The sequence below is a fragment of the Bidens hawaiensis genome, unplaced genomic scaffold (assembly GCF_021521415.1).
Source record: "Bidens hawaiensis isolate Kalapana, Puna unplaced genomic scaffold, B.hawaiensis_p1.1 tig00045326_1, whole genome shotgun sequence".
Classification (NCBI taxonomy): Eukaryota; Viridiplantae; Streptophyta; class Magnoliopsida; order Asterales; family Asteraceae; genus Bidens; species Bidens hawaiensis.
The window spans coordinates 125,021-140,331 of NW_027498053.1; the positions used below are offsets into that span (position 1 = coordinate 125,021).

Below are 15,311 nucleotides of genomic sequence, written 5' to 3' on the forward strand. Positions count from 1 at the left end.
TCCTACATTGAAGTTGCAGAGTTTTTCCCGCGTGTTGTAGTACTTTTGCATTTGTCGCTTGTAGTTCTCTTCACGCACTGCGGCTAAGTCTCTGCGTTCCTCGGTTAGCATAAGGTCTAACCGTCTTTCCGCATCATTGTCTTCTGGCTGAATCAAGACCCTTGGTGAGGGTAAACCAATTTCGACCGGGACCATGGCTTCAGTGCCATAAATGAGACTGAACGGGGTTTATCCCGTACTGGCCTTCTTCAGCGTTCTGTTTGCCCAAAGGACGTGCGGAAGCTCGTCCACCTAGCCGGATCTGTGTTCCAAGAGTCTTTTCTTTATGCCTTCGACGATGCTTTTATTTGCTCTTTCCAACTCACCATTACCTTGCGGGTGTGCCACTGAGGTAAAGGTGTGGGTGATTTGAAGTTCTTTCAGCCATTGTTGTAGCTTTTTGTCAGCAAAGTTGGTGCCGTTATCGCTCACCAAATTCTGTGGAAGTCCAAAACGACAAATAATAAATTCCCAAATAAATTTTTTGATATGTTTCGCGGTTGTTTGGGCTAAGGGTTTTGCTTCTATCCACTTGGTGAAGTAGTCGATGGCTACCACTAGGAACTGAACATTTCCTGCTGCTGTAGGAAATGGGCCTGTCACATCGATGACCCACTTCTGAAATGGCCATAAAGAGGTGACTGGGACAAGTTCATTCTTCGGGCGGTGCGTGTTGGGTGCGTAGAGCTGGCAAGACCTGCATTTTCTGATGTATGCCAGCGCATCCGTATGCATCCCCGGCCAAAAGTATCCCGCGTTGTTTAGCTTAGCTACAACAGCGCGTGGACCTGCATGTACTCCACAGATGCCTTCGTGTACTTCCCTTAGGAGGTAGTCAGCATCTTGGTTGTCCACGCATCTTAAGAGTGGGCCAAGAAAGTTACGTCTGTAAAGGATGTCATCGATGAGTTGATAATTCAGTGCTTTACAGCGTAGTTTTCTTGCCTGTGTTTTTGACTCTGGTAGTGTACCTGCCGCAAGGTATTTTATTATTGGTGTCATCCACGTTTCTGTGCCGGTTTGGATGACACAAATTTCCTTGTGCGGGACCGAAGGTGCCTCGAGGAGTTCAATGCGGATGTCCTTTCCCAAGTAGGTGAAGGCTAATGATGCAAGCTTGCTTAACGCATCCGCAGATTTGTTTTCACTACGCTTGACGTGTATGACTTTACAATCATTAAAATCGCGCATAAGGGTTTTTGCTTGTGCGAGGTACAGGGCCATTGTGTCGTTCACGGCCGTGTACGTCCCGTTGATTTGATTGGCTACTAACATGGAATCCACGTGGGCTTCCAAGTATTTCACTCCCATCTTACGCGCAATTCTCAGCCCAGCCAAGAATGCTTCATACTCGGCTTCGTTATTCATACTTGGAAAATCCAGTCGAATAGCGTAAGTGTATTCTTGGCCTGCTGGGTTGGTTAGTTTCAGCCCTGCGCCTGAACCCTCGTTACTGGCTGCTCCATCAGTGTAGAGTCGCCAGACATTATTGATGTCTTGTGCTGGAGAGGGTTGAGCCTCTTCCTGGCACTCTTTTTCCCGTGATGCAGGCACTTCCGCAATAAAGTCGGCCAAAACCTGGCCTTTTATGGCTGGTCTTGGCTTATACTTTATCGCGTACTCCCCCAACTCAATTGCCCATTTGGCTAGGCGTCCCGATAACTCGGGTTTGCCTAGAACGTTTGCAAGTTTGAAGTTGGAGAGGACGGTGATTGGGTGACCCTGGAAATATCGTCTTAACCTGCGTGAAGCGTGTATAAGTGCTAAGACTAATTTTTCGAGGGTAGAGTACCGGGTTTCTACGTCTGTTAGGATACGGCTGACATAATAGATTGGCATCTGGATGCCTTTTCGCTCTACTAGCAGGACTGCCCCGGTTGCTCTATCTGTTGCGGAAAGATATAGGATTAACCCCTCCCCCGCTTCTGGTGCCGTGAGCGTTGGGAGCTCGATCAAGCGTGACCGAATCTCTTGAAAAGCTGCTTCCGCTTCTGGTGTCCAGCGGAAGTGCGTTTTCTTTAAACAGTTTCTCAACGTTGACACGAAAGGAAACGACTTATCCGCGTGGTTTGCCAAAAAGCGATTGAGTGCGACTAGTCGTCCATTCAGTGTCTGAGCCTGTTTGATGGTAGTAGGTGATTCCATTTTGATAATGGCTTCGACCTTTTCAGGGTTCGCTCTGAAGCCATCTTTAGTGACGATGACCCCTAAGAACTTCCCTTCTTCCATTCCAAAGGCACACTTGCTCGGGTTGAGCTTCATGTTTATCTTCCTGAGCGTGTTGAAAGTTTCTTCGATGTCTTTCAACATCGCTTCTGCGTCGGGGCTTTTGATGACCAAGTCATCCATGTAGACTTCCAAGTTCCTCCCAATTTGGGCACGAAACTGGTTGTCCATCAGGCGTTGGTATGTGGACCCGGCATTCTTAAGTCCGAATGGCATCATTTGGTAACAAAATGTGCCATCGGGGGTCCGAAAAGCGGTTTTGTCCTGATCATCAAAGGCCATGTGGATTTGATGGTACCCCTTATACGCGTCCAGGAAGCATTTAAGGCGAAACGGTGCTAACGAATCCACCTTAAGATCAATTTCGGGTAACGGATAACAATCTTTGGGGCATGCTTTGTTCAAGTCTTTGAAATCTATGCACATGCGCCATTGTTTGTTATTCTTCGGTACCATAACGGGATTTGCAACCCACGTTTGATATCTACTAACGCGTACGATGCCTGCGTCAAGGAGTTCCTTGACTTGGGTTCTACACGCGTTAGTTTGTTCCGGCCCCATTACTCTGCGCTTTTGTACGACTGGCGTAACAGCCGGATCACATTTGTGCTTATGCTCTGCTTTACTTCGGGGTACACCAGTCATGTCAGCTGGTGTCCACGCGAAGATGTCAGCGTTTTTTCCGTAATAAGCGCTTGAGTAAGGTGCGTGTGGGATCAACAACTGTTGGGCCAATGGAAACGGCTTGGTCAGGGTATTTGCCGTTGAAGGCCCATCTTTCTGGTTCGGTGATGGTTGGTTTAGCCATCTTTGGTTTGGGTTTAGATGAGACAGATGCGATGCATACCTGGGGAATGCCGGTGATCATCGCTACACCTTCAGCTGTTGGCCATCCCATCATGCCGTGGACTGAGGATACCACGGCGTTGAATCTTGCCATCCCGTCTCTTCCGAAGAGAATGTCGTATGTGTGGTGTGGCTTCCTCATTACGACAAAATCCACGTCTTCTGTGCGTGAGTGATTCCCGTCCGTAAGAGTGACGGGGAAAGATAGGATACCCAGGGGGGGTGTTTATGCTGCCATCGAACCCTTCCATCGAGGCGCAGACCGTTTCCAGGCGCTCCTTGTCTTCGTCATCTAGCTTGTCGAAGAACTGCCTGTACATCACCGTTGACGAGGCGCCGTTGTCAGCAAGAGTGCGAGAAGTGATGTAGTGCCCCAGCTGGCTTTTGATGACGATAGGGCCCTCTTTGCTGGGTCCCGTCCTCCTGGCACTCGCGGGAAGCGCACCTCAGCTTCCTTCCACGCGCATGGTTCTGTCGTTCGCCTTTTTCTTCCTCTAATCTTACCATGAACCATGTTGATGCTGATGTCAACGGGCTTTCGTCCGTTGCCTCGGTACCGGTTATCGTTCCTTCCTCCCTTCTTGATTGATGCCACCAGGTGTGCAAGCCTTCCATCCTTGACGAATGCTTCAACAATATCCTTTAAGGATGTACACTCTTCCGTACTATGACCTTTTGTCCCGTGGAAGTCACAGGATTTGCTCTGATCCGCATTGGGTCGCTGCCGGATCATTGGAGCTTTTGGCCATGGTAGCTTTTCAGTGGCAAATATCTCCGTGACGCTTTTGGTGAGTGGCGTCCACCGGTGTTTTTGGCTTGAAGGGTGTGTGTTATTTCTTCCGCCAACAAGAGGGTGAGAGCTGGATGAGGTGTCAAAGTTTACCCTTGACTGCCAAATACCTAGCTTCCTCTTTTTGTTCTGCCGGGCGATCCGAACATTGTTTTCTCTAGTCCTCTGCGTGTAGAGGTGTGTACTCTGGGGAAGATCCCTTCCCAGTTGCTTCTCCGTCTCGGCAAAGCGCTTGGCCGCCGTCATGATGGCATCCCATGTTGATGGCATGCCGTCCTTACCCGTCAATGTGCGGATAAGCTCTGGGTATTCGGCGCCCTGGATGAAAGCGGCGCGAACAAGATCTTCACTTATGTTGCCGAGACTTAGCTTTTTGGAGTTGAAGCGAGTGATGAAGTCTAGTAAAGATTCATCCTCCTCTCTAACGCAGTTGAGGATCGTCCACTGTTCTTCAGTATATTTCCTTTGCTGGCTGAAGTGCTGGCTGAACTTGTTCTGAAAGTCCGCCCAATCATAAATGTGGTGGACCGGTAAACGATCGAACCATGCCCTGGCCGCTCCAACCAGAGTCATCTGGAACATATAACACCACGTGGGTTCCGTCCAGTTACTGACGGTTGCCCCCGCAATGAATCTGTTCAAGTGGTCGTCTGGGTCGGATAGACCATCATAAGTGCCGATGTTGGACATTTGTTTGGCACTTCTCGGGGCGATTGCTTCCGCAATGTCCCTTGCGAACTTAGACTTTCCTGCATTTGCAGCAGTTGGTCTAAAGGTTTTGGAGAAGTCACGCGGGTTTCTCTCCGCATTTGTTGGTTTAAAGGTTTCCCCAAAATTCCTTGTCTGTTGGAAGTCCGTTTCCTTACGCTTCCCTTTTGCCTTATGGCGAGGGTTTGCGTCGGTATCGGATTCTTCCCGCTCATCGTCTGAGTACTCGCACTCACTGTTCATATTGAGATGTTGGCGAGTACTGCCGAATTCGTCAGCCTGTTGAACTGAACGCAAGCGTTCATCCAACTCGGCTTGGAACTCTTTCTGACGTGCTTCGGCCCACGCCTTAACTTGATTTAGTGTTTGGCGAGGGACCCTCGTTCTTTTCTCCAACTGGGCATCAGTGAACCCCAGTGGAATATTTACTGCACTTGCCCCGGCTTGGGTAACCGGGGTAGTGTTCGTAAGATTTGTATAACCTCCGGTGTACCCCCCAGTTGCTGGGGTTGTGGTTACCGGGGTTTCTTGGTTGCTTACTGGCCTTGGGACCGGAGTAACGTTAACCATTTCTTCAGAAATTTTGAAAAAACTAAGAACTAGTTCTAGCTTTTATGCACGGATGGCGCCAATGAAGAAACACTAAGTGACCCGGGGCAGATTACGGATAATCTGGGGGTTAAGTAATGTTTCCCACGAGGATGAGGTCCAGCAGAGAAGGTTGTTCTTCAGGTGACCTGCAAGACAGACACCGTAAGCTCGTCACTGAGAAGGGGGGGTTCCTCCTTGTGACCACCCTCCGGCGTGAGAATCAGACTAGATTGCTCTGAATATAAGTGTATATTAAGAGATTGCTAGATAAGAATGAGATATTAGATGATGTCCTTACCATTCCAAGGTGTTGGAGTATTTATAGCCGAAGGTAGGTTTCCTAGAAGGTACAGCCGGCTGAATAGTATTCCTGTTCTACCAACAGTGGACTACGCACAGGCCATGCTGGTTGGTGGATAGACTACGGCCGACAGTAACAAGGTCGGCTGTATACTGTTCCTTTACTGTCGGCTATGCACTGTTCCACCAACTGTAGGCTGCGCACGTCCCATAGTAAGGGTTGGTGAGTAGGCAGCGACTAATAGTGACAAACAGTACTAGAGGGTGCTCCTCCTCGTACTGTTGTCGGTGAGCTGTCACCCTGTGATTGGTTCATGGGCTGTTCTGGTCAGATCGTCTGTTCTGCCCATACCTTAGTAGGTATAGTACAAAAGATCTTTCAGAAGCATATGGACTGGCTCATTTAGGCGTGATTATTCCCTCCTTGCTCATTACTTCAGGTGACAACTGAATTATTGAGCTAAGTGCCTTGTGCGTGTAGCCTTGCTGCGCGGGTGGCCTTCCCTGATGGCTTGTATCCGCAACTGCGGGAACAGGCGGAGTACTTCACCATTGGGAGGCATTTCCTGCGGGAACAGCTTGCGTACTGCGCGTAAGGACGTCACGTCTCTGAGCATGGTGGGTCCTGCTGGTCCAGTTGGTTTCTGCGCAGACGTCTCTCTTCATGGTGAGTCTTGCGGGTCCAACTGGGCTCTGCTGGGACCTACCTCTTCATGTAGTTTTGATCTTTTTTACATCTTCAGTTGGATCAATGTTTTTAGTTTTTGTTTTGTCTTCCTCATGCTGATTTTTTTATGCAGATTATTAATTTATGCAGATTATGACTATGGATGAAAGCAAAAGGATATTGGGTTCGTTAAGAAAAAACAAGAGACTTCGTTCTGAGGGGTTTTTCCTACCTTTTGTTTTTAATGTTTAGGTGAATTGTATTGACTAATTATTACATCAAAACTGTTTTTAATTCATAAACATTGGTTAAAGTGGGATTAGATACATGAATTTTTTATCTTCCAAATAGATAAAGAAGTTTTTTGTTTAACTTCTTATCTAGATGAAAGATCTATATCCTTTGACTAGGGGTCTATTCTTTGTGCTCTGAACTAGGCTATATTTTGCCTTTAGAAATATTCATAATTTTTACTTATATTTTCTATGTAAATATGAATCTTTTTAATGAAATATTTCATCAATTTTGGCTTTTTTTTATATTTTGCCTTTAGAAATATTCATAATTTTTACTTATATTTTCTATGTAAATATGAATCTTTTTAATGAAATATTTCATCAATTTTAGCTTTTTTTTTAAAATATTGTTTCGTTTAGAATGCAAAATATAAATAAAAATAAAATAGTTACGTCAATATGACATTAAAGTACCCCGTCCACCGGACGAGTATAAAACTAGTTTGTCATTATTATCATTATATATTAATTATTTATTTAATATTTAATATTATTTCGGTGAAAACAATTAACACAAATATATACCAAAAATCATTGTTATATTAATAAACTGTACAAATAAAAGAAAATACGACAACTAAAACATAAAAATCTACTACAGGAAGTCGTCTGTGTTCATGCCCAAGCCGTCGTCGTGGCCTCTGAACGCCTCGCCAACGTCGGTGTCGTCCTCTCCCCTGGGCCTAGGCCCCAAACCGTCTGCGGCATCCACGTCGTTGCGCTGTCCGCGTTTCACGCCAGACGTGCTCGCCTCGTGGTCAAAACTGGGGGGGGGGGGTGGCGGTGGCACGGTGTACTGCTGTCCAGACTGGTCCACTACTCGACTGCTAACAAGCCAGTCGATCTGGCGCGACATCTGGCTCATCCGCCAGTCGATCTGGCACGACATATGCCGCATCCCTAACTCAAGGGCCTCCAACCTAGCGTCGGTGGCGGGACCCAGACGCACCGCGCGATATGTGCATGGAATGTGCTGCGTTGGCCCCTAACAACAAAACATTAGAAATACGTTTAATACGAAGACGAATTAAAAGAAACGATAAAACGATAATATATTAAAACATACCTGAGATGCGCCCGGATCCTCAAGTCTGTCACCACCGTCGTCCGAATCCCCGCCTGCCCCCTCCCCCGCGTCGACAGGCTCATGGACAAGCTCCACCTCCGGTGCCGCGACTAGGGGAGGCTCGACTAAAGGCACCGGGAAGTAAGGCTCGCGTGCCCCCGACCTGGCCACCAGTCGGTCGTACAGGCCGTTGGGCCCGGGGAATGAACGCACAATGTGCATGCTGCCGCAACGGCTGCGGTCCAGCGGGCTTGGAGGGGTCGGCTCGATACGCAGGCCGTCCACCCGGTCTCCATGGCCTAGAGATATCGCAAGCTGGGTGACGTACCCGTCACCCATCAAGGACCCTCGTGCCTGCCTGAACTGGTAGGCGACAAAATAGTTTGCAAACCCCCTAGCGAGGTTGCAGTGCGTGTGAGTCAGCAGACACCTAAAGAAAACAGGTCGCGCAGGCTGAAGTGCTCCGTGCCCTGATTGCGACCCGCGATGGATGTCGCAATTAGCCTGTGTAGGTTTTAACATTTGTAATATAAGATAATACAATTTAGTAACAATAATAATATAATATAAAATTATATTATATAATATTATTAATATATATTACGTTATATTAAACAATATAATACATTTTAAGAATGTACCGGTGCAGTGGGTCCCTAATAGCTGAGACCTTGGACTTGGTGTCTAAGACCCTATCCCCAAAATCCTGATCGCTGATGGCCCTCCACCATACCCGCAGGTCGTCCTCCGGCATATGGTGGATGCTCTCCGTGTATATGGGGCTTCTCACCTCCTCCGCGGTGCATAAGCCCAGCAACCGCGAACTCCTCCATGGAGATATGGACGTCCTCCCCGAACATGCTGAAGGAAACCTCCGATCGTGTCGTATCGGCGTCTGGCACCCTTATCCGAGTCTCTGGCGTACCAGACGCACGGGGTCTGTAATAATATAATATAATATAATATAGTATAGTATAGTATAGTATAGTATAGTATAGTATAGTATAGTATAGTATAGTATAGTATAGTATAGTATAGTATAGTATAGTATAGTATAGTATAGTATAGTATAGTATAGTATAGTATAGTATTGTATTGTATTGTATTGTATTGTATTGTATTAAAAACATAACAACGTGGAGTAAACATACGTAATGTGTATGGTGGAGTAAACCTCCAGTGTCAGCTCCTGGTGCGCTGAAAGAGGCATACTAAAGCACCAGCTCCAGGGTGTATCCTATCCGACGTACTCAGCCGCCCGCTGGTGAGTGTCATAGGAGTCCAAAAACGACCTGGATATAACCGTGTTGGGAAAACGGAATATCTGGCGTAGGCGACTGTATCGTCTGTGGGCATCAGAACCTTCAATGAACTGCAAATGAGGGTAGGTGACCAACACGTCGTTACCCGGTGGGGATCCCCGGCCCCGGCCCTGCCACATCTCGTCCTCCTCCTCGAGCTCAACCTCAGTATGGTCGTCCCCAAACTATAATAATAACAAATAATAATAATAATAATAATAATAAATAATAATAATAATAATAATAATAACAATAATAATAATATTAATAAATAATAATAACAGTAATAATAATAATAAATAATAACAATAATAATAATAATATTAATAAATAATAATAAAAAATAATAATAACAATAATAATAATAATAATCATAAATAATAATAACAATAATAATAATAATAAAAATATATCAGAGGCGGCGTATAGGTCTATACGTCGCCGCTGACCCTCCCTGCAAACCGACTGCCGGACTCCGGCCATATTACGGCCGGACTCCGGCCGACGGTTTCAACCAACCTAACAACATCATCATCATCACATCATCATCATCATCTTAACATAATCATCATCATCAACATAATATTTAAAAATTACCTCCATGTCGTGTCGGTGGCGGGTCCAATCTCGTAGGCTCGTGTCGTGTGGTGTCGGTGTTGGTCCAATATAGATTCGTGTATGGATGCTCGGATGCTAGGGAGAGGGATTTCGAAATTTGAAATAAAGGGGGCGTCTGATCAGACGGGGCCTTATAAGGGACCTAATACGCCGCGTATAGATCTATACGCGGCTTATTAGTCTTATTTTTTTAATATTATTATTTGTTATTTATTTATTTATTATTATTATTAGTTACTATTTATTTGTTATTTATTTATTATTATTATTATTATTATTATTATTACTTTTATTTATTATTATTATTATCCATATAAGCTGTCTAGATCTACATTAGAGGGTTCCCTTTGCCAACCAGGCGTATCTGTTCGTACTCCTTCAAACGCTGTCCGTACCGTGTTTTCCATTCGAGAGTCGCTGGTACGGCGTTTCTTACCCAATTACGCTGCGGCGTAGGCATTGGGAAATCCCCTACCAGTTTAATATGTATCCAGTGATCACCTCCATAGTTAGCGATGCCTATAACCACTGGATCCGGATTCGAGTCAGGGCCGATTCTCAACGGGAAGTAACATTCGGTCTCATTGCCGTGTAGGTTGACTAACACGCACCCGAATGTTTGAGCGACCAAGTGCCCGTGAGCGGGCACGCTGAACCAATTCCTCGGCGGCGCCGGTTTGACCGTGGTGTAGTATGGAAGGCTGGAACGAAGCCGGTCATAAATTTTGGCATCCTCTTTCTTGAACATCGCCCTCCACCACCCTTCGTTCGTTTCCAGCTCGACCAACATTGCCTGCCTAACATCCGCCCAGTATTTCTCATGCCTCCCCAAACCCACGGAGATTGCTCGGAAACCGCAGTTACGTCTGGGCGTACGTTTTTGATGTCTGAGACGAACAGCTGTGCCCAACTAGGAATGTGGCTCTTAAACATTTGTATCGCCAGTACTTACGCTGGCGAAACCATCAAAGGAAACCCGAGGTGAGCTCTCGTAGGCTTCGGTGGCTTCGGTCGCCGCCGAGGAACTTTAAACCGCGACGTTGACTGGGACAACGAGGATGGGTGTGGGTTTCTTGGCTGGGCCCCTGTGACGAGGATGGGGTGTAGGAGCTGTGTCTAGGGAGATCTGGAGCGGGGGTGTAGGAGCTGTGTCTAGGGAGATCTGGAGCGGGGGTGTAGGAGCTGTGTCTTGGGGGATCTGGTTTTTTGGGACGCCCCCGAGGATCCTCTCTTTTTTCGGGTGACTTCTTTTTAGATCTCCCTGGAATAGCAGATAGGAGCTTCACGAAAAAACTTTTCTTTTGATTAGGGTCATCTATGGATGACAGCGTATCTGTGATTTCACGTATACCTGCTTCGTAGTCTGGCTCTTCGTTGGGCGGATAGGCTGGATCAAAATTAAGCCTCTTCCAGAACGGGTCAACATCTGTTATTGGGATACACGTGTCGTTATCTATGTATCCCTCAATTCGAAAAGCACATGGAAGCCCCGAAGACGAATACAAATGGTGGTCGCATGAAGCGCCTGTTAGGATTAAACGCACACACGAAACCGAACACACACACGAAAGCAGTAAACGAACACGAGGATTTAACGTGGTTCGGTCTAAACTGACCTACGTCCACGGGTGGCAACTAGGTATATCTTTATTGAGTGACAAATATTACAAGTACATAATGTTGTTTATATAGAGACTGAACTAGGGTTAGTAAATTATTATGCAAGAAATCTAAACCGGGCCGGGCTTGGGCCCGACCGCCCACACCCGTCTCCTCTTTTGACTTCATATAATAAACCGGGCCAACAAGGCCTACGAACCCAACAATCTCCCACTCGGAGGCCTTGAGTACTCTCGTCTGCACTCCTGATTGTACTTCTGTAATCTGAACATTAAACTTCTTCTAGTTGCCACCGCCTTCTCATCAATTAACCTGAAGGCCCGTTGAAGCTCCCCGGAACTCCAACACGTCAGTCACGGCTGAAACTGCCCCTGACCCATTCTCTGTCCCTACCGGCTCCCACTGTAACGAACTACCGGATCCTGAGATAACCTGAGAACAAACACTCTCCATATTCAGCAAGTAATTCATTGGAGAGACTTTTACAGCTGGAATACTGGTTTTCTTAATCCACTGTCGACCTGGAACTGTAACTGAAACACGACATGTGCTCCCACTGTCACGATGTCCCCCAACTGATTTAACCTTCCTAGCTCGTTCATCCTGAATCTTCACTTTGGCTCTGGGTTTGTTACTTGCAAAACGAACCTTCTTCTGCCCACGAGATTCTGTGAACCGGATTTTGTCTTTCACCAAAACTGGATCCACTCCTTTCGATGACATATCGACCATATACAACGAACCCATTTTCTTGCCACGAGCAACCACAAGATTCCCTTTGACTACTTTCCACTGCCCATTCCCGAACTTAACATCGTGCCCTTGGTCATCCAACTGCCCAACTGAAATCAAACGTTTCTTCAAACTTGGAATAACCCTCACGTCTTTCAAAGTCCAAGAAGTACCGGCTGAAGTTATCAAATCAACGTCTCCCATACCCGTAACCTCTAAAATATCATCATTCGCTAGTCGAACCTTTCCAAAATCCCCAAATTTAAGATTCTTCATCGTTTCACTACAGTGAGTGGCATGAAACGATGCACCAGAATCCATCACCCAAGCATCAACGCTACTCTCAACACTACAAACCAAAGCCTCATCACTACTGACCCCGTCATCTGTGTCGTCTTCTGTAACGTTCACCTCTTTCTTACCATTCGGACACTGATTCCTGAAGTGTCCTTTCTCTTTACAACCCCAACATTCAGTATCCTTACGAGTCTTAGACTGACTCCTCTTCCTGCTCCCACTGCCTCGCTGTTTTCCCCTACCTCTACCTTCTGTGACTAGCATATTGCCTGATGATTCACCTGAACTTCTGCGTCTTGAATCTTCTCCCAGAATCAGATCTCGAATCCCATCGAAAGTAATATTTGTAGACGAACTACAAACTGCAGTCACTGTTTGCGACCAACTGTCGGGCAAAGAGGATAATAACAAGAGGCCTTGAACTTCATCATCAAACTTAATGTCAACTGACACTAAGCGGGACAAGATCGAATTAAGATTATTGATATGAGTTGTAACTGACCCACCCTCTTTCATTCGAGTTGTCACTAGCTCTCTGATAAGATAGACCTTATTCGCTGCCGAAGGCTTCTCATACATGTTGGATAGTGCGTCCATCATACCACGGGCTGTGGTTTCTTTCATGACGTTAAACGCCACATCTTCCGACAACGACAATGTAATACAAGCCCTAGCTTTCTTGTCTAACTTCTTCCAATCTGCTTCTGACAACTTTTCTGGTTTTTCATCCTCAAACACTACATCCAAGTCTTTCTGACAAAGTAGTGCCTCAATCTGCATCTTCCACCAACCGAACTTCTGTCCGTCAAACTTCTGTATCGAAACCTTTCCGTCTTCTGCCATGACAATGACTAAAACGAAAAACTAGATAAAACACAGACAAACACGCAATGGCACGAGCCTGAACTTAACGACAGTTCTACTGAACTCTGTTAAACAATCAACCTATTTAACGCAGCGGAATATTGAACTGAAAATCAGAAACTGAAAATTTAAACTGAAACAATAAACCTGACAAACGCGGTTGGCACTGGTTTTGGTTTCTTTAACGCTTCTTCTAATTGACAACGGTTCTTCAACTAAAACAGGATCTTGATATAACTGTTCTTGACTCGTACTTTGGATAATATGATCTCGACCCAAATATTTCGTTGGCAAACTGCCAAAGTCTTTTGTCCCACAAAATTAATTAACTAGGTCAAAAGTGCATATCTTGGTCAGAGTTGTTGTCTCTTGTGTCTTTGCCACGCCACTATTTTTCTTAACAAAACACAAAACCTTAATATCCAAAATTTGCCTTCTTCCTTGATAACAAGCTTCTGCTCGACTAATAAGACAACTGTCGGCGCTACACGTTGGTGATGCAACAACTAATTGCTTTCAAACAGAACCTAACAATATCGTCGACGACGAGCGCAACGGCCGGCAATTACCCTTCTGCGGCGGCACAAAGAAACGGATGGTAGCACTGGTGGCGGCGGCGAAACCCTAGCAGCAGTTAGCAGTAACGCGGTAGAACCCTAGCTCCGATTCTGTTGCTGCGACGACGAAACCCTAGTGCAATAGGGTGGCGGCGGCGGAAGGTTTGGTGACGACTTGACTGGTTCCCGTGTTCTTCGTGTGATCCAACCTAAGCTCTGATACCACTTGTTAGGATTAAACGCACACACGAAACCGAACACACACACGAAAGCAGTAAACGAACACGAGGATTTAACTTGGTTCGGTCTAAACTGACCTATGTCCACGGGTGGCAACTAGGTATATCTTTATTGAGTGACAAATATTACAAGTACATAATGTTGTTTATATAGAGACTGAACTAGGGTTAGTAAATTATTATGCAAGAAATCTAAGCCGGGCCGGGCTTGGGCCCGACCGCCCACACCCGTCTCCTCTTTTGACTTCATATAATAAACCGGGCCAACAAGGCCTACGAACCCAACAGCGCCGCTGTCACGCATCTTGTGTATCAACTCATACTCGTTCACAAGTAGCTTCAGAGCGTGAATCGACACCCTGTTTAGTAGCTTCTTCAACCAAGCGTGCAGCGTGCTGTTAATGTCCTTCCATGACCTTGGAACGGGAGTCTTGAAAAGATTTACCGATTTCTTTCATCTGCGAGTTGACCATTTTAAGGATCTGCCTGGAAATTGTGTCGGGCGAGTTGTTGCTTCCATTGAGGTACCTTTTCAGATTTGCGTGCTGGCTCTCAACTCGGTTCGTCGTAGTTTGGCCGTAGTTTCGCCGTTCGTCGATCCAGCAGGCTACAAACCTGTGTTTGTATGGATCCAGCCAGCTGTTGCGAATGTATTGCCAGACCTCTGAGAAATAAAGGGAAACGTTATTAAGACGTATGTTTAAACTATTAAAAACTGTCAACTTATACGAAAGACTCACCTGCTCTATCGTCCTGTATCAAATGGCGTTCCATGTTGATGCGACGGTTATAGTACTCCTGTATCGTCAGAGACTGATACAGGACCTTCCACCAGTACGCGAAGTCCGTCTCCATATCCGTCCTATATAAGCCCTTAAATTTTCTCCTTATATTCTCGGATATGTGCCACCTGCATAAATTTTTGGTGGCATTAGGGAATACCGCGTCGCAGGAGTTCATGAGGGCCTGGTCCACGTCAGTCAGGATCACGGGTGGCTCCAGGCAGTCATCAAGCATTTGTTTAAGTTTCTCCAGAGCCCATGTGAAGTTTCTCTGCCGTTCCCTGATAACAAACGCTGTGGCGATGCAAAACAACTGTGACGTCGATGTCACACCGATAAACTGAACCAACGGCCAGTCGTACATGTTGGTGTTGTACGTCGTGTCAATCATCAACACCTCGGGGAACGCACGCCACATCTTATGTGACTTATTATGACATAAAAAATTTCCTCCGTCCTGTCGTCGGTATCATTCTCCCGGGTGTAGAACGTGAAACCGTTGCATGCGAGAAAGTTTTCCAGCGCCTGCATTGGATGAAATAAAATTTTAGTAAATATTACAAGCACATCATCAACACATTAAACTACAAAGGTTTTGAACTACCTTCATAGGGGTATCGCCTAGTAGCCCATCCCTCCTATTCTTGGCGGTGTGTTTGTATATATCCTTTATTGCAGGTTGCACACCGGGAAACTTTTCGCGGAGGGCTACTTCGATTTGAAGCGGCTTCAAGCCGGCCCTGTGTGAACTCTCAACTATCTCTAGCTGGTC

At 46.1% G+C, this 15,311-nt stretch overlaps 1 protein-coding gene across 1 annotated transcript; it reads right to left on the reverse strand.

Moving 5' to 3' along the window:
- Positions 1-14,155: 14,155 nt before the first annotated feature.
- On the reverse strand, positions 14,156-14,957 carry LOC143595556 (protein FAR-RED ELONGATED HYPOCOTYL 3-like). The gene is made up of 2 exons (XM_077074542.1): positions 14,498-14,957; positions 14,156-14,421 (listed from the first exon to the last, which is right to left on the reverse strand). The coding sequence occupies exons 1-2, from the start codon at positions 14,955-14,957 to the stop codon at positions 14,156-14,158; spliced, it is 726 nt and encodes a 241-aa protein (XP_076930657.1).
- Positions 14,958-15,311: the final 354 nt, after the last annotated feature.